General features: G+C 44.4%; 1 protein-coding gene across 7 annotated transcripts in view; it reads right to left on the bottom strand.

The window, feature by feature from the left end:
* Positions 1 to 5,441: 5,441 nt before the first annotated feature.
* LOC137653849 (kielin/chordin-like protein) overlaps positions 5,442 to 19,538 on the bottom strand; it is a 352,325-nt gene continuing 338,228 nt past the window's right edge. For all 7 annotated transcript variants that reach the window (XM_068387520.1, XM_068387509.1, XM_068387513.1 and 4 more), the window contains one exon: positions 5,442 to 9,562. In XM_068387520.1, coding sequence (XP_068243621.1) covers positions 7,026 to 9,562 — 2,537 coding nt within the window. In that variant the 3' untranslated portion in view covers positions 5,442 to 7,025. The remainder of the gene's footprint in view (positions 9,563 to 19,538) is intronic.

Genomic DNA, 19,538 nt, shown 5'->3' on the forward strand with positions numbered 1-19,538 from the left:
TGGAGCTTAAAATATCAGAAAGAGCAAGCCGAGGTAGATTAATAGTGCCAAAAAATATTCCAGGTAAACTAAGAAAGGCGCACAGGACATTATTCCACTATGCACCAGCATCGATAATGCACTGACTATTTAATGTGCTGCCAGTTCATCTAAGAAACATATCAGGAGTGAGCGTAGATGTGTTTAAAAATAAGCTCGATAAATACCCAAGATGCATCCCAGACCATCCAAGACTGGAAGATGCAAAATACACCGGAAGATGCATTAGCAACTCTCTGGTGGATATACGAGGTGCCTCACACTGAGGGACCTGGGGGAACCCAAACAAAAGATAAGGCAATAAGGTAAGGGTGAGCGCTACCTTGGTAGCTCACTTTCCAGTGAATTACACGCAGGTGGAGAGGTAGCAGGCACAGGTAGATCCTACCTTACCTGTACGCGCTGACATAGGTGTGCTAGCTAGCGCTTTGAGCCAGTGCTTACCTCAGCAGCGGTCCCCTTGTCAGCACTCTTGTCCTCATGAAGGGGGCCAGCGATCACTCGTTCAGGGAAATTCTTCTTCGGCAGCATTTTCCATCCCAGCCCACGCTACTTTGCTAGGTGGTGAGAGTGCAGGTGCACATGATCATCAGGCTGACTGCACTCCCTTCCCTAGGGAAGAGAAGCATGAAGAACGGCCTGACGGTTGGTCTGCTCGTGCTCTACCTTTCCTAGGCACTCCAACTAAGCCCAGGAAATACTCTTGTGGCACTCCTTAGAGTGCCATAACCTTCTTGAGGGATGCATCATGGTTCGCTAACCTGGTACAGGGAATACGGCAGGCAGTCTCTGGACCAACTTACAATCCTCCAGTAGTACTTTCTGCGAGTACTCCATCCCACTGGAGGTTTTGAGCTCCTCAGGGAGTAGTCCTCCAGTTGACCCTAGGTGTAGCATTTCTGCTAAGCAGGTTCCTCCTCCGATGGTGCCCTGCCTTTCATTCCCTCAACGGTCCTCCAGGTACCAGAATTACCTGAACACTAAGGCCTCCAACACCGGTCGGGACTTGAGTGGGAAAGGCTGGGCATAATCCCCATTAAACTGGACAAGAGGAAACAGGGTCTTCAGGCAGCCCCCTCCTCCGGGAAACTCTATCCACCCCAGGACCAGCAGAGATTCGAGGCCTCCTAGGTGGGTCTCATTTACGGAGAACTGTAAGCTCGGGCCTATAGATTTGGACTGCAAGGGTCCTGCCGCCTCAGTGGCAGAGGCTCCAGCTCCTCCCGCTCCCTCCGAGGATGTAAGGCACAAGGGTTCAGAGAGTAAGAATAGTTCCTCCATTCTCGTGGAATTTGACATTAGCCTGTGGGAGAGGAAGGACATTAAGATCCTTCCTAAGAACTGGCGCTCGATGTACGATCATGCGGCTCAAAGGGAAGGTCAGTTGGTTTCCACGTCTGTCTCAGTAAGACCGGAGCGCATTGGCCTTCCTCCGAGGGCTCAATCGTCTGCAAGGAAGACAGATGACGACCCTAGCCATCCCTGGGCTCATATGACTGTGAGCTTGAAGGAAGAAGAACCTGTCTACAACGGCTCGGAACATTCTAATGGCATGCTGCCTGTGTCCACCAGCCCCAAGATCTTACACCCAAGTGGTAGGAGCATCACAGTTATCAGATTTGTGAACTTGTCTTGGTTACTTCCTACGTTGTACGTTCATCAGAGGAAGCACTACGAGATCGTGAATGACGATCCTTCGCCACTCCCTGTAGATCCAGCCATGCCGGCTCTAACCCAGAATATGTCCTTAGACAAACTCGCTACTTTAGCGGCGGCTTTCTCTGCTGCATATGCTGCAAACCAGGAACTGGTTGCGAAGTGCTCCTTGCAAGCTGTTTCATGGTTGGATTACTGTTTGGGTTCTGTGGGTTTCCTCTTCAAGAAAAGATTTCTCCACCAACCAGAGGAAGGAGTCAATGTCTGCCTTCCTTCTCTCGCGTGCCAGGACGATGGAGTTCTTGACTCACAATATAGTCAACCAGTGGATCAACGGATTTTGAGGCGAAGAGATGCCATAGTCTCAAAATTCCAGAGGCAGGTACCTAAGAGCTTTGCAACTCCTCAATGGAGGGACCCTCCCTCTTCAACATGGAGGACATTGAGACAGTTGCAGACAGGTGGAGGAAGGTGAATCAGGACTCTCTCCTCTACAGGGCAATTACTTCTTGGCCATACTCCTTAGCACCAACACCGCAGCAATCATCCCCTTTTAAGCGCCAGGGGCATAAGAAGGAGTCACAACTTTCTAAGCTGTCAGTTTGCCAAGAAACAAGATCCTAAGCAGCCCTTTTGACTGAGAGACTCTAACAAGGGTAGAGGAGCAAAGGGAGGGAAATGAGGTTGTTCCCGCTATGTGGTGCTGTCCCCCAACGAGTCCACTGGTGGTGTAATACCTACACAGCAGGTGGCAGAGGTGGTGGCTCCATCGGGCTGAACCTTGGTCGGTCTCTGTCCTCAGAGTGGGATACCATGTCCCATTTACGCTCTCTCCCTCTTCTAACCCGACACTCAGCGTGTTGAATTCCTACGCAAAGGAATCCGCGAAAGAACAGGCTCTTCAGGCCGAAGTCCAGACTATGTTGGAGAAGGACGCTCTCAAAGAGGTACTTGATGAGTCCCCAGACTTCTACAGTTGACTCTTTTTTGTAATGAAGGCCTGTGGAGGCTGGAGACCAGTTATAGATATCTCAATCTTGAATGAGTTTGTCCTACAGTGTAAGGAGGTATATGTTGCATTTATGGATCTGGAGAAAGCTTATGATAGAATTCATAGGGAAGCAATGCGGAATGTGATGAGGTTATATGGAATTGATGGAAAGTTGTTGCAAGCAATGAAGAGTTTATACATAGGCAGTAAAGCATGTGTTAGGATAGGGAATGAAATGAGTGAGTGTTTTCTAGTTAGAGTGGGACTGAGACAGGGATATGTGAAATCCCCATGGTTGTTCAATTTGTTTGTTACTGGAGCTATAAGGGAGGTGAACACTCGAGTCCTTGGTCAAGGGCTGAAACTGATAGATGAGAGTGATCATGAGTGTGAGGTGAATCTTATTTGCGGATGATACTGTACTGTATCGGTTGCAGACTCGGATGAGAAGCTGTGTCGATCAGTCACATAGTTTGGACGGGTGTGTGAGGGAAGGAAATTGCAAGTTAATGTGGGTAAGAGTAAAACTATGTGCTTGAGAAGGGAGGGTGGTGCTCGATTGAATGTCATGTTGAATGGAGAGTTACTTGGGGAAGTAGATCAGATTAAGTACTTGGGATCTGTTGTTACTGCAAATAGTGGAGTGGAAGCAGATATATATCAGAAAGTGAATGAAGGATGTAAATTGTTTGGGACAGTGAAGAGAGGGGAAAAGAAAAGAGGATATTAAGAATGAATGTAAAGAGAGTTCTGTATGAGAAAGTGATTGTACCAACTGTGATGTATGTATTGGAGTTGTGGGGAATGAAAGCGACGGAGAGACAAAAATTGAATGTGTTCAAGATGAAGTGTCCGAAGAGTATGGCTGGTGCATTTCAATTGGATAAGGTTAGGAATGGAGTAGTGAGGGTGAGAACAGTTGTGGGAAATTACTTAGCAGCTAGAGTGAATTTAAATGTGTTGAGGTGGTTTGGCCATGTAGAGAGGATGGAAAATGGTCATCTGCTGAAGAAGGTGATGAATGCAAGAGTTAATGGTAGAAGTGCAAGAGGAAGGCCAAGTTTTGGGTGGATGGATACAATGAAGAAAGCCCTAGGTGATAGGAGGATAGATGCGAGAGAGGCAAAAGAGCATGGTAGGAATAGAACTGAATGGTAAACAATTACGTCAATTACAGCTACCTCGGGTCACCTTAGTGACTGCTGAAGTAGCAGCAGTAGGGACAGTCAGAGTATGAAGCTCCATTTGTGGTAAAAAACAGGGAAGGGTGGTCTGTAGCACCCTAGCAGTACCAACCAAACTCAGCTGAGCCTCGTCAGGAAAAAAGGAGTGATGAGAAAAAGATCCCCTTTTGCTTCTTAGTGCCATGATAGATAGATAGATAAATAGGTTGGTCAAGGGCCAGCCACCCATTGAGATACTACCGCTTGAGAGTTTTTGGGTTGTTTGTATGGCCAGGTACTACTACATTGGATCCCTCTCTAGTTACGATTCATTTCTTCTTTATCCACATCATCGAATAGTTTGACCCATTCTTTACACATTCTCCTCTTTCTTCATGCACCTGGCAACACTTAATATGACTGAAAAATTCTTCTCCACTATAATTGTTTAGTGGCTACTTAACACTTGATAAGGGTAGAAGAGACTAGCTATGGTAAAAAGGTCTCCTAGGAGCACACTCCAAAATCAAACCTTTGTTCTCTAGTTTTGCTTAGTGCCATATATCTGTACCATGGTCTTCCACTGTCCTTGGATAGAGTTTTCTTGTTTCAGGTTGCACTCAGGCACACTATTCTGTTTCCTTATTTCCTTTCCTTACTTTGCTATTTTCCCTTTTGGAGCCCTTATATGGCATATAGCACCCTGTTTTTCCAACTAGGGATGTAGCTTACCTAGTAATAATAATAATTCTGTTAGTTGGAGTTTTACTTTCATCTTGTGACTCTTGAGATACATTCACTGGCAAATCATGATTATAAAAACATCTACTATTTTTTCCATCAGGACATTGAGAACAATCATGATTTTCATCATCAAAGCCAAATGCAAAAAGATTGCCATTATATTTTTTTCATGGCAGCTATAAGTCAGTGGGATCTTCAGCTCCATTTTTTATTGCATTGCCAAAGTACTTTCCGATATTTATTACTGTGCTATCATTTAATTCATTGAGTCCTCCAAGTTCACTCCTAAACATAACTTTGTTGTTGTTACATATTTTGGCACACATTTCTTTCTCGAGGCCATGCGACGAAAGACTCCTCTTCTGAACGTGGCTTGTACATTCTTCCTCGCGAACTGGATATGGATTGCCATAAGGACTGGTGTCCTCATTCAAACTGCGTTATCCTTTATATGAATTAAATCTGCATCACCAACAAATTCTTTAAAAATGAATTTCATGTCAAGGGATACTGTACTTCCTGATGCTTGGTCAAAATTCTTCTTGCAATTCCCAGATTGTTTTGCATAAGCTGCACAATATTTTTTTTTTTTTCAGTTTATTAAAAGTATTTCAGACATTGCATATCCTACAGAAAACTTGGAAAATGCAAAGGGGGTACATGGCAGTGAAAGATAAATTTCTTTTCATTTTAAAGTCATGAAATTCAAATTACTGTACAGTATGAGCATTTCATTATTCCAAAACAAATATAGAAATAGTAGAATCAAGTTGGAAAGTAATTTTCCTGTGGAGTCATAGAGGTTGTAATAATATGAAATATCAATTTAGGGGTATAAAAATAATGTAAACATTGATACTGTACTTTATTGCACTTCACAGATTAAAATTATATTCTAATTGATATACAGTACACATCAGTTTGGCCTCCAGTGATTACATTTTACAAAAAATGTCATATATTAATCGAAAGAAAATAGTACTGGGAGTCATTTTACACTATAAACAGTTGAAGGATAATACAACACATTATAGAGACAATGGCATTGCTATATCACATTTTCAACTTTTTCAGTAGGCCCATAATCAATGGAAATGCTTTATCAGTTACTGTTGGAAAAAGTTGAATGCAGAGTAAAGCTTAATAGAAAATTATAACCCTTCAAGCTGTAAAATTTTTCTTTTCAAAATCAAAATGTATTTTGAACATTTTGCCCCACCTATCAAATTTAAATATTATCAAATAAGTATAGAAATTTCTGTATCGTTCCAGTTTTTGAACATCACTGAATGATATACAGTAAACCATGGGATAACCAGTAATTTATTATAAAGATTTTCAAACCTACTCACGTTTAGTTTTCAATTGTCCTTAAGAACAATAGCAATTAAATAAATGTTTGATAGGTTGCTAAAAATTTGACTTGGCAAGCAGATTATTTTCCTCAAAACAAGATTATCAATGCCTTTCCATATATTTTAAAACAATTTAAAATGATTTTGACATCTTGTTTGTTAAGTTTTGGTATATCTTTAACTCAGATCCCGAATAAAATCCTGGACTGCAACTACTTCTCACTGTCAACAATTTTTATTCCTGTTCTGTACTGTGCATGATAAATTGCTTTGGCAACTAATAATATTTGATTCTGAATATAATTAGAGCTGGCCAAAAGTGTTACACATTACTTATTTAGGAAAAAATAAGATACTTTAGGTTATTTAAAAGCATTATATGATTGCCATACTGAAGGTTAAGCTTTACTCTTATCTTTGACACACAAAAGGTTTAGGGTGGCATTTAAAATCAAGAATAAAATATTTTACCGTAAAATATGAACCGCAAAGTAGGTTGCCCCTTTACTAATTGTTAACCTTGTATTCAAAATGCATGGCCACACTGTATTGCATAAGTTCAATTAATTCACTTTAAATTATTTTCATTAAAAACTTGAGGGATATTCCTATACTGGTTACTAATCAGTAAGTTTAGAACTTTTCTCTGCATACTAGAAACTAATTGGTATTTTAACAATGTCAGAGTTCTGAAGTTATTTTCATCAAACTTAACTAAATTGCTTTGACAGTAACTAAAATTTCATAGCCTTTGTGAATCAAAATGTTTTAATATTGAATTCCTTTATAAAGGCCAAGGCTCAGCAATAGAACTTTTTATGAGATTAATTATTAAAATTTGCAAAATGTTACAGCTTCCTACATCAGTTCTTGAAATGATAACTTGTAAGGCTAGAAACACAAATAAACCCATCATACCTCAGACAGTGGTAGTGATAGTGGTAGCTTCACCGGAATTAATTGATTTGCAGTATGTATCATTAAAGTTACAAATACGAATTGAATTAACTCCACAGTCTTGATTAACTGTTTGTATAACTCCACAGTCTTGAAGACATGGTTGGTTGCCACCAAGATTTATAGGAAACTTCTAATGGGAGGTGTAGGTGGATTTATAGGGCCAAAGGGATTTCCAGTGTCATTAGGGTCACAGATACAAATCTGACACCCAGTAATTTTATCAACTGTTTGTATGACTCCACAGTCTTGAGGACATGGTGGTTTGCCCTCAGGATATACAGGACAACTTCTAGTGGGAGGTGTAGGTGGTTTTACAGGCCCAAATGGGTTTCCAGTGTCATTAGGGTCACAGATGCAAATTGGACACCCAGTAATTTTATCAACTGTTTGTATGACTCCACAGTCTTGAGGACATGGTGGTTTGCCCTCAGGATATACAGGACAACTTCTAGTGGGAAGTGGAGGTGGATTTATAGGGCCAAAGGGATTTCCAGTGTCATTAGGGTCACAGATGCAAATTGGACACCCAGTAATTTTATCAACTGTTTGTATGACTCCACAGTCTTGAGGACATGGTGGTTTGCCCTCAGGATATACAGGACAACTTCTAGTGGGAAGTGGAGGTGGATTTATAGGGCCAAAGGGATTTCCAGTGTCATTAGGGTCACAGATGCAAATTGGACACCCAGAAATTTTATCAACTGTTTGTATGACTCCACAGTCTTGAGGACATGGTGGCTTGCCCTCAGGATATACAGGACAACTTCTAGTGGGAAGTGGAGGTGGATTTATAGGGCCAAAGGGATTTCCAGTGTCATTAGGGTCACAGATGCAAATTGGACACCCAGTAATTTTATCAACTGTTTGTATGACTCCACAGTCTTGAGGACATGGTGGTTTGCCCTCAGGATATACAGGACAACTTCTAGTGGGAAGTGGAGGTGGATTTATAGGGCCAAAGGGATTTCCAGTGTCATTAGGGTCACAGATGCAAATTGGACACCCAGTAATTTTATCAACTGTTTGTATGACTCCACAGTCTTGAGGACATGGTGGTTTGCCCTCAGGATATACAGGACAACTTCTAGTGGGAAGTGGAGGTGGATTTATAGGGCCAAAGGGATTTCCAGTGTCATTAGGGTCACAGATGCAAATTGGACACCCAATAATTTTATCAACTGTTTGTATGACTCCACAGTCTTGAGGACATGGTGGCTTGCCCTCAGGATATACAGGACAACTTCTAGTGGGAAATGGGGGTGGATTTATAGGGCCAAAGGGATTTCCAGTGTCATTAGGGTCACAGATGCAAATTGGACACCCAGTAATTTTATCAACTGTTTGTATGACTCCACAGTCTTGAGGACATGGTGGTTTGCCCTCAGGATATACAGGACAACTTCTAGTGGGAGGTGGAGGTGGATTTATAGGGCCAAAGGGATTTCCAGTGTCATTAGGGTCACAGATGCAAATTGGACACCCAGTAATTTTATTAACTGTTTGTATGACTCCACAGTCTTGAGGACATGGTGGTTTGCCCTCAGGATATACAGGACAACTTCTAGTGGGAGGTGGAGGTGGATTTATAGGGCCAAAGGGATTTCCAGTGTCATTAGGGTCACAGATGCAAATTGGACACCCAGTATTTTTATCAACTGTCTGTATAACTCCACAGTCTTGAGGACATGGTGGTTTGCCCTCAGGATATACAGGGCAACTTCTAGTGGGAGGTGGAGGTGGATTTACAGGCCCAAAGGGATTTCCAGTGCCATTAGGGTCACAGATGCATATTGGACAACCTGTATTTTTGTCAACAGTTTCAATAACTGAGCAATCTTGAGGACATGGTGGACGGGCATCTGGCCCAAGGGAACATCTTCTTGTTAAATGAGGATGAGGAAATCTTATAGGAGCAAATGGATTCCTACCATTTTGGATACAAGTGCATATCAAACACCCACTGTGTCTGTCAATTGTGTATCTGGTTGCACAATCTTGGGGACAAAGAGGTCTGCATGAAGGGTATCGTTTTTGTCTTCTGGGATAGGGATATGGCTGAATAATGAAAGGGTTTACTGGATTTGGGGGAAGGGGATGGGTAATGAAGGGGTTTCCAGGATTTTGGGGGTCACATCTGCAAACAAGACACCCAGTGTTTTGGTCAACTTCCCGCTTTATTGCACAATCCTGAGGGCAAGGCGGATTTTGAGAGCACCGGGCCTGTCTGCGAGTAATTCTTGAAGAACTGCCATCATAGGTATTGGAATCACATTCACATCTTGCACAGGCTATTTCACTGTCTATAGGGATGTGAATTGTACAATTTTCTGGGCAATGAAAATCCTCTGAACAATTCTGGAAATTTGAGAAGCTGAAGCCTTCAGGATCACATTCACATAATACTGGGCATCCAGTTACAGAATCTTGAATCACTGTACAAACTTCAGGGCAAGGAGACTGAGTAGTGGAGTCAAAGGGACATTGACAGCTACATTTTGGGCATCCGGTTTCGTAATCAATAGTACTACCACAGGAAGGAGGACACTGAAGCTCCGGACATGTAAAGCTTTCATTTTTGCAAGAGCAAGTAAGACAACCACTCAGAGTATCAGTTAGTGGGGTACATCCAATATCACAGCTTATCTCTGAACAATCTGTAGAATAAAAAATAAAGTTAGTCAGTAATCAGATTGAAATTTTTGAACATAAAATAGATTTTGCCATGATTTTCCCCAATTTAGAGCACAGATTTTAAATTTTAAACTCTTATGGCTGCTGTTATTACTTAGGCTTTCAATATGTATTGTTTACAGACATGCAAAGAATGGAAAATGTTTTTATGCATGCATCATTACATTAAAATATGCATGAAAAAAACAACAACAATATTTTAAGAAGCTAGGTGAGCCAAAGAAAAGCTTCATTTCAACAATCCTTAAATATGCCATGATGGGTTGTGAGCAGAGAAAAATCAAATTGACAATACCCTTCCAAAATTAGAATTCATTGGAATATCTATATCACAAATAAGAAAGTAGCATATCATCAATAAGAATGAGGATACAAATTTTAATTTGGGCAAGTAATGCTCTAGGTAGAAAAGTAAAGAGACTCAAATGTTAAAAGCCACAAAAGGAAGACCCTAATGTCAAAATAACATTAATTATTTTGCTGTTGGGTATAAACCGGCAAGTTTTCTGTGTTAAGTACTCAAGCTCTACATTATTCTATCTCCATTGTGGCCAAGCAGTGATCAACCTCTGTCCCTCCCTAATTTTGATTTAAAATTTTGATTCAGCTCTTAGCACTACGCAGGTTTGTAGGAACATAGTGACAGGTGGTACTAACTGAGAATTTGGATCCAGGGGCAGAAATTGTTGGACTTAAATCCCAATTTTCTATTTTAATGGAACAATTTTATAATTTTATATAATCCATTTATATTATTTTTGATTCATCACCTACTGTCTCTTGTCGATAATACACATCCTTTTTAAACATAAGACTTACCCGGTCGTTATATATATATATATAGCTTACGTCCCTGCTGTCAGCTATATATATATAACTACCGGGTAAGTATGTTCAAAATTTATTTTATAATGAAAATTGGTTTGATGTTTGCTATGAGCATTGCCACTAGCCTATATTCTAATTTACCTTACTGTTGAGCCTACCTTTTTGGTGTAATGTGTGTGTAGGTATTGAATATAAAGTTTCTTAGTTGGTTGAGCCTATTGTTTTTTCAGACAAAGCATTAAAGAGAATTGCTTCCTTCAGAACAAGTTCAGATTCCTTCTGTTTCTCTTACTTTGTCCTCAGAAAAAAAATTTGGGTCACTTGATTCAAGCTTCTTTTACAGAGCCTGTTTTAGCCACCCAATATTCTAATTTATTTTACAGTACACTTGCTTGGAATCCATAGTAGATGCTCGGGGTCAGGACTACTGATGCATTTCCTAGTTCCTTGACTTCTGTCTCTCAACCAAGTACACAAGATCAACCTTTTTATGAAATTATTAACCCTTTGAGCACCACTGGATGTATTCTATGCCCAGGTATTTCTACTGTCTCCAGCACCATTGGACATATCTTACATCCAGTAAATTCCAGGTTTTTCTCTTTTTTAATTATTATTTATGTAAATGAAAATTTGTAAAATATGTAAAATTAGATATCAATGGATAGAAAAATAGTTCAGCTATAGAGATTTCAAGTTCTTATCTGTGATAGTTTCAGTGCTGTGTTATATAACATGGCCCTAAAACGGGCCCAAGGTAGAGTAGCAAAATACTTTTGCGAGGGGTAGAATTGAAAGGATTAATATAATTTTTGATTCAGCAAATATTTTGTTGACATTTTCTACACCTATCAATCACATTCTTTTAAGTATTTACTTGCACATTTAAATTCAACAAATATTCCATGAGTTAATAAAAGATCTGGTGGTGTATTGCATACTGTTAATTAGAATGATTAGGCATGATTATTTTTTTCATTAGTAGTATTGGAGTCTTTGCATTCCTGGTAGCTAATAGGCTACCAATGCTTTTATTCCCCATGTTAGTTTTGACCAAATGACTACTGTATGTACACAGGAGTGCTAGTACCTTTGGATATGTAGAGGTTGGTACTGTTTTATCTTAATATCCTACAGCTAAAGAAGAATTATGTGGCTTCTTAACTTAAAAAACAGGTAATCAATCTAGGTTTCTCAGGGTCTAGATATTGAATTATTAAGAGAAGGATGATATTTAGGAGGTACCAAATGATTCCAGTGTTGAACCTTCTTTTGTAGCTAATGAGTAATTGCTAATACAATAAAAATTGATGGATGATTGATAGCTATCTGGCAACATAACTTCAAGAGTCAATGATACCGATTGATTGGAGTATGAATATTTAAGAATTAGTAACTTGAGAAAAATTAACTTGATCATAAAACATTAGCTTCCAATGATAACTTGAAAATGCTACTGGCATCATACACAACTTCTCCAAGAATCTTGGTGAGAATGTACCTGCCATCCTCACAATACGCTTTAGAGTGCAATTGTTATCTGATATCCCTAAGACTAGGATATTCAATCACTAAATGCTTAACAGTCAGGGGAACCAAGTAATCATCACAGAAGGATTGTCACCTGTCAGTCATAAAGAGCTTGTGTGTTAAATAATTGTGCCCGATTCTTGGATAAAAGAGGGCACTTTTCCACCTTCTAGGCCAGCCATTCTCAACTGGGCTTCCCCGGATCCCTGGGGTCCTGTTAAATATTGCCAGGTGTTCCTTAAGAATTCAGATTAAATTGAGTATTTATTTTAAATTTATATAAAAACAACTGTTAGAAATCGTAACTTATACTTTTAAATTATAATATACTTTTGGAGTTTTTTCCTTAACTTTTCCTAAAGAAAAATACAAAAAATTATGGTGAAATGTATTGCCCAGTAGACGAGCAATGGGGTTTCAAGCCGGCATGAGTCCTTACGTATAATGGTGTTGCACATTACAATGTATATAATATTTGTTTTGGGCTCAAGCCATGGCGTCCTGATGGAAGCTTCCTTATTGGTAGCTTCCTTGGGTATATAAACTACTAGATATTCCCAGAGAATTTAACCACAGGTTATCACAGAATTCTAACTTCTGGAGCGAGTATCCTAAAGGTTTCCCTTTAAGACATCGTATAACAACAGGGGACGCATGTATTAACGCGCCACATAGCTATCTGCACCCCACATAGAGTTAACACTTCGATGTGTAGGGGCGGAGAATAGCTGGGGAGCCGTTCCACAGCTAATCTCGTCCGTGGCTACTTTTGGTACTCGAGACGTAAACAAACGGGCGCCATTGCTAAATGACGTCACGTCCGTCCTCATCCTTCGCTTAGTAGCTTGCCTTACTAGACGGATTTTTCCCTGTGCTTATCTTATCGACTTGCATCTTAGCCATGTCTCTACCCTCGGCCTCGCCTTCTTCTGGAAAGTTGAGTACAAGGTTCCAGTATTGTTTAAATAAGCTCTGACCGTAAAGTAACTTTTACTTTTCGAGATATTTTATGTTTTTTGGCAGAGCTGTGCTGCTACCGGACACGCCATTTTATGGCGTCGCTGTTGTTTTGCATGCCTTATTTAGCTAGCCTCAACAGCTTTTCCGGCCTCATTAACTAATCGATACTATTAGTTATTTAGTCTTCATAGCTAGGAACTTTATATATCGTGTTTTGACGCTCTTTTATTTGGTCATCGCTGACCCCATACCAGTTCGCTAGTCTAGCCCCTAGGCCAGAGTGCCTATCATCAGTGTTCATGCATGATATATTACAGTGATCCTAGGTTAAGTTGTGAAGATAGTGGCATTATTTTATGATACTGTTTACTGTGATGCAAGTGTTTTGCCTTCAGGGACCATATAGGGGATAGGTTTGACAGTGTGCCTCTCTAACCTAACCTAATAGTAGGCCCCCTATATGCTCCCTTCACCCCCTGCCTTAGGGCATTCCCTCTGCGTAGCCTTGCTCCCCCTACCACGTAAGGGGATCAAGCTCATACCAGAGTACTTATCGCTTCTCTGTCCTCCCTGAGGGAATGATCCCCCCTTAGGGTTGCGTCCGAGAATGAGGAACGGCCTGCCCTTCCTCTATTGCTGAGGCTAGGTTACCTGACCTGCCCTGCATTGCGATACGTCTTCCAACCTTCCTGGTTTAGGGTGTAACATCCCTGCTCTAGGTTAGGATTGGGGGGAGTTAGTCCTGTGTCTTGCTGAAACGGTACCCATGCACCGTTCTCAGACAGGCTGCCTACCTTAGGCTAGGGAGCGTCCTCCCTTCCTTGGTGGCCGCTTTGGTACAGAGCCTCCCCTATGGAAGACCCTTCTTCTTTTCCCCTCCCCACCTATCTCTTGTATGGCCTAGCCTATACTTAGGTTAGCCTATACCCATCTGTCCCCTGTCCTACAACTCCTCTTTAGGGTGGAGTGATAGGGCTACCTTGAGTCCCTGTGTGCAGTCTGCTCTGGTACATATACCCTTCATAGTGTCCTATGGGGTTAGCCACTAGATGCGTTTTGTCCGCAGGGGTTCTCCCCCCCTCTTGGGTGTTCCCTAGCCCTCCCTTGGGCTACACTGGCTCCCGGCTGCCTGCGGCCCCTGCCACTGGATGATAGGGCTAGCCTCTATCATGGGTACACCCATTCAGGTGGGATGCCTTGGGGTTCGTGTCCGTACCCCTACATCCCTCCTTCTGTCTCTTTCACTGTCCTGGTGCCGGTCCCTTGCCGCCTCTACTGTCGGTGATACCGACCTCCCCCCTTGGTGACACATTCCTTGTCCCCCGGGCCGTCAGTCCTCCGTGTGCCGGAGGGCTGCCGCCTCCCGTCGGCGTACAGCCGATGGCCTACCCTCATACCTCCTAGCTTCGGTCGTCCGTCCATCGGACCGGCCCCCGGAGTGCCGGCAGTCCGGTTCTGCTATAGCTCATCCTTGTCCCTGTCACCAAGCCGGCAACCTTCGACTGCCGGAGCCGCCGCCTCCCTCCGGCGTGCTGCCGTTGTGCCGGCGGCTGCCATCCTGGCATTACTCCTGACTTTTATGTTTGTCTTCCCTAATACCAGAAACTCTGCTGGAGCGGCATCCGGCGTGCCGCCGGTCTGCCGGAGCATTCCGGAGACGCCAAAGTGACTTGCACCCCTTCTCCTAGCTATCAACTCATGCTGATAGCCCTACATTGCAACCAGATGGTTTGACTACATAAATAGATAGGTATTGTCTTACCGTTCTATTAGTAGCCATGCTGTCTTCTTGCATATCACAAATTTCCAGCATGCTGTGTGTATCTTAGCACGGCTGGTTGCCGGAAACCGTTACCCTATGGGATCTTCTACATCCCCAATTTAATGGTCTGAGTAGTCTCAGTCCCAGAATTATATCCTTGGCAATTCCTACTAGAATTCCCCCTGCCTCCCTGGCAGTCTATGAAGAATTCTGCCTTGTGTCCTCGGTCACAAACAAATTGCCTATGGATAAGGTTACGGTAACCAGCCGGGCGGGTTACACGAGTATGTGTCTATCTACTTCATTTCACCGCTCCACTCTCAAACATCACAATGTTTATATCACTTAAAATTAAGTTAAAATTAAGTTAAAAATTAACCTTTTAATATTTAACTTTAGAATAAGTCATTAATATGACTTCCCTATACTCATGTTCTCTTTCTCTTACAGGAGGAGTACGTGAAGTGCGACCACGGCTTCTGTGCAGTGAAGCGCCCGCACTTCTACGGGCACACGGCGTGTAGGACCCACGCCCCTTGCGCCAACAAGAAAGGCGATCTGAAGTTTTGGGACCCGCAGAACTGTACAGTCTGCAAGGACCGCCTGGTCGAGGCGTTCAATAATCCTCCCTCAGCGGAGGTTAGGGACGCTTCTCGAGAGAAGCTACGCAAATGGGTGCGTGGCTTCCAGAAGAACGCCACTGGACCATACCTTGCCACTGAAGACTTGAGGGCCTTGCTTTTCCCGAAGGCATCCCCAGACTCTGTGGTCGCCAAGGATCAGATCCCCACCGTCCAGATAACGGTGGAACCCGATGTAGTCATGGCCGAGTCCATGCACGAGTGTCGCCTGGATACCGACAACGCGGAACGTATGTCGGAAGTGTCGGAGACCACGGAGAGGAACCTCATGGCCGAAGAACTGGACTATGAGGAAGACCAAGTGGAATACACCGAGTCGGAGCAGGAGGTCGCTCCGCCTCCCACCCCCACCCCAACTCCTACACTGATGGATGTATCACTCCCGTCTACCTCCGCCACCCCGGACCCCATCCCATCCAGCGCCCAGGAGATGTTCCGTATGCTCGAAGCTCTTATGGACAAGAAACTCTGTGAGACACACGAATACATCAGGACCATGGGAAGTTCAAAGGAGCTGAAAAGGATTTCGGTTAAGGACCTCCCGGCATGTTCGGACGCCAACCCCTGGAGGTATGCCAAGCACATGCCAATCACAACGGGCAGGATCTTCGTCAGTGAGAAGGTCGGCTCGGTTGCCCTGGAAGAAGTGGAATTCTTCCCGAGTTTTGAGGCTTATCCGGACTGTTACGTCCGACTTCGATCCGAACCTGCCTCTAAAGAAGAGACCGAACCGAAGGAGGTGATAGTGTTCGATCTCCCGAAGGCCCAGGCTATGCTGGTCAATGCTGTTAAAAGTAGGGGTTTTACCTGCTCAAAGCTTCCGGCGCTGAGCAAGAAGCACCCTACCTACGTCGCACCAGACGATGCGATCCTCCCCTTCATGGAAAAGGCCTTCGCTGCGGTACACAAGGCAGTGGAAGAAGGGAAACCTTGCCCTGCACTGGAGGAGTGCAGACCCTTCTCCCTGATTACTCCCCCCGATGTTCGACACTGGAAAGATGTCCAGCATACATTCGTGGTAGGGAAACTAGATCCTGACGTTGCTGGACGCCAGTTTAACGAAGACCTCCCGAAACTTAATGACCATCTCCTTCGTCGGGAACATGACACGGGGAGGAAAGGCTCGCCGCATCCATGTCCCTCCAGGTACAGCTCGACGTCATGGCCGGCGACACTAGAGTCCCCGACCACTACATGGTGCTCGCCAAAACGCATTTGGCGACTGTAGTAAAGGACCTGTACAGCTTCATGAAGGCTCGTAGAGCCTGTCGTGAATTCGTGTTCTCCAGTGCCACAGTGAGACACGAACCCCGGAGGCTGATTTCCTCCAACATCTGGGGTAAGCACCTCTTTCCCTCTTCCCTTGTGAAAGAGATCACCGACAAGGCCGCCACGGAGAACAGGAACCTTCTCCACAAGTGGGGCATGTCGAAGAAAAGGAAATCCTCTCAGGACGACGGCCCTCAGCCTAAGAGGAAATCCTCCAAGCCGAAACCCCAGCAACGTCAACAGAGACGGCAGTTTCCGGGATCCGCTACTCCCCAAGTGGCAGCTCAGCCACAGCAGACCTTTCAGCTGGTCACCCAACCGGTCTTGTCACAGTCGCCGGTTTTCACCCCTGCTTTCGAGCAACAGTCGACTACCTTTCGTCCCAAAGGTAGAGGCTCAAACAGAGGTGCAGGCAGAGACGCATCTCGCCGTCCCTCCAGAGGCAGAGGAGGAAGGGGAGCTAGCGGCCGAGGCAGTAAACCCTCGGGACACCAGAAGCAATGAAGTGCTTCCGGTGGGAGGAAGACTCCGCCAATTCCAGGATCGTTGGACCTTCGATCCCTGGGCACACAGCATCGTCAAGAAGGGTCTAGGCTGGAGTTGGACTCAACCACCCCCAACCTTCCAGCAATTCTTCCAACAATCAACCCCCCTTCTGGAAGAATAGGTCCTAGATCTCTTGAACAAGAAGGCGATAAGGAGGGTAAAGTCAACCAGGTTCCAAGGGAGACTGTTTTGCGTCCCCAAGAAGGACTCCGACAAACTCAGAGTCATTCTAGACTTATCCCCCCTCAACAAGTTCATAGAGAACGACAAGTTCAAGATGCTGATTCTTCAACAGATAAGGACCCTTCTGCCTCAAGGTTCCTACACGGTCTCCATAGACCTGGCGGATGCCTACTGGCACGTTCCAATGAACCACCACGCTTCCTCCTACCTAGGATTTCGACTCCAAAGGAAAAGCTACGCCTTCAGGGCCATGCCCTTCGGCCTCAACGTGGCCCCTCGGATCTTCACAAAGCTTGCGGATGCCATCGTTCAACAGCTTCGCCTCCGAGACGTCCAGGTGATGGCCTACCTCGACGACTGGCTAGTCTGGGCTCCATCGCCCGAGGATTGTTTAAGATTCTGCAACAAAGTTACCCAGTTCCTAGAACACCTGGGATTCAAGATAAACACGAAGAAATCTCGCCTCTCTCCAGCTCAGAAGTTCCAATGGTTAGGAATCCAGTGGAACCTTCAGTCACACCGCCTTTCCATCCCCCAGAAGAAAAGGAAGGAAATAGCAGGGTCTGTCAAGCGACTGCTGAAATCCAAACGGATCTCAAGACGTCAGCAGGAACGAGTTCTAGGCTCTCTACAGTACGCCTCAGTGACAAACCCAGTGCTACGTGCACAGCTAAAGGATGCCGCGGGAGTCTGGAGACGTTCCGCAACCATCGCTCGAAGAGACCTCAAGAGACGGCTCCCAAACAGACTTCGGCTGCTCCTAAAGCCGTGGTCGGAAGCAAAGGCCCTGAAAAGGTCCATGCCTCTTCAACACCCACCTCCATCACTCAACATCCACACGGACGCTTCGCTGGAGGGTTGGGGAGGTCACTCCCACCAAAAACAGGCTCAAGGAACATGGTCTCCCCTATTCAAGACGTTTCACATCAACATCTTGGAGGCCATGGTGGTCCTTCTAACTCTGAAGAAACTCTCCCCGCCTCCCTCGATCCATATTCGTCTGACCCTGGACAACTCGGTGGTAGTCCGATGTCTCAATCGACAAGGCTCAAGATCGCCCCAGATAAATCAGGTGCTTCTAACAATCTTCCGTCTGGCAGAGAAGAAGAAATGGCACCTGTCTGCAGTTCACCTACAAGGATTCCGCAACGTGACGGCGGACGCTCTATCTCGAACAAACCCGATAGAGTCGGAATGGTCTCTAGACGCAAGATCGTTCTCCTTCATCTCTCACCAAGTCCCAGAACTCCAGATCGATCTCTTCGCAACGAGCGACAACAATCAACTTCCTCGATATGTGGCCCCGTACGAGGACCCCAAGGCAGAAGCAGTGGACGCCATGTCACTGGATTGGAACAGATGGTCCAGGATCTACCTGTTCCCTCCCACCAACCTTCTGCTAAAAGTCCTCTCCAAACTGAGAACCTTCAAAGGAACAGCGGCCCTAGTGGCTCCCAAGTGGCCCCGGAGCAACTGGTACCCCCTAGTCCTGGAGCTACAACCCACGCTGATCCCTCTCCCGGGCCCAGTTCTCGCCCAGCAAGTACAGAAGTCGACTGTCTTCGCTTCATCATCGAAAGTCAGGGACCTTTATCTCATGATTTTCTCTCCCTAGCCGTGAAGAAAAGGTTTGGGATCTCGAAGAAAAGTCTAGACTTCCTCGAGGAATACAAGACCGAATCCACACGACGGCAATACGAATCATCCTGGAGAAAATGGGTCTCATTCGTCAAGGCAAAAAATCCTACGGAAATCACCATTGATTTTTGTATGTCCTTCTTCATTCACCTTCATGGATAGGGCTTAGCAGCCAACACGATTTCTACTTGCAAATCGGCCTTGACTAGACCACTAATGTACGCCTTCCAGATTGATCTGTCCAGCGACATCTTCAATAAACTGCCGAAGGCATGCTCTCGTCTACGCCCAGCACCCCCACCAAAACCTATCTCCTGGTCTCTGGACAAGGTGCTCCATTTTGCCTCCAGTTTGGACAACGATTCGTGCCCTCTCAAGGATCTGACTCAAAAGGTTATATTTCTTTTTGCTCTTGCTTCAGGAGCCCGAGTCAGCGAAATAGTGGCATTATCAAGGGACGAGGGTCACATTCTGTTTACAGACTCAGGAGACCTTACCCTCTTCCCGGACCCGACGTTTCTCGCTAAAAACGAACTACCCACCAAAAGATGGGGTCCTTGGAGAATCTGCCCCCTGAAAGAA

Source organism: Palaemon carinicauda, chromosome 1, assembly GCF_036898095.1.
Source record: "Palaemon carinicauda isolate YSFRI2023 chromosome 1, ASM3689809v2, whole genome shotgun sequence".
NCBI classification, from domain to species: Eukaryota; Metazoa; Arthropoda; class Malacostraca; order Decapoda; family Palaemonidae; genus Palaemon; species Palaemon carinicauda.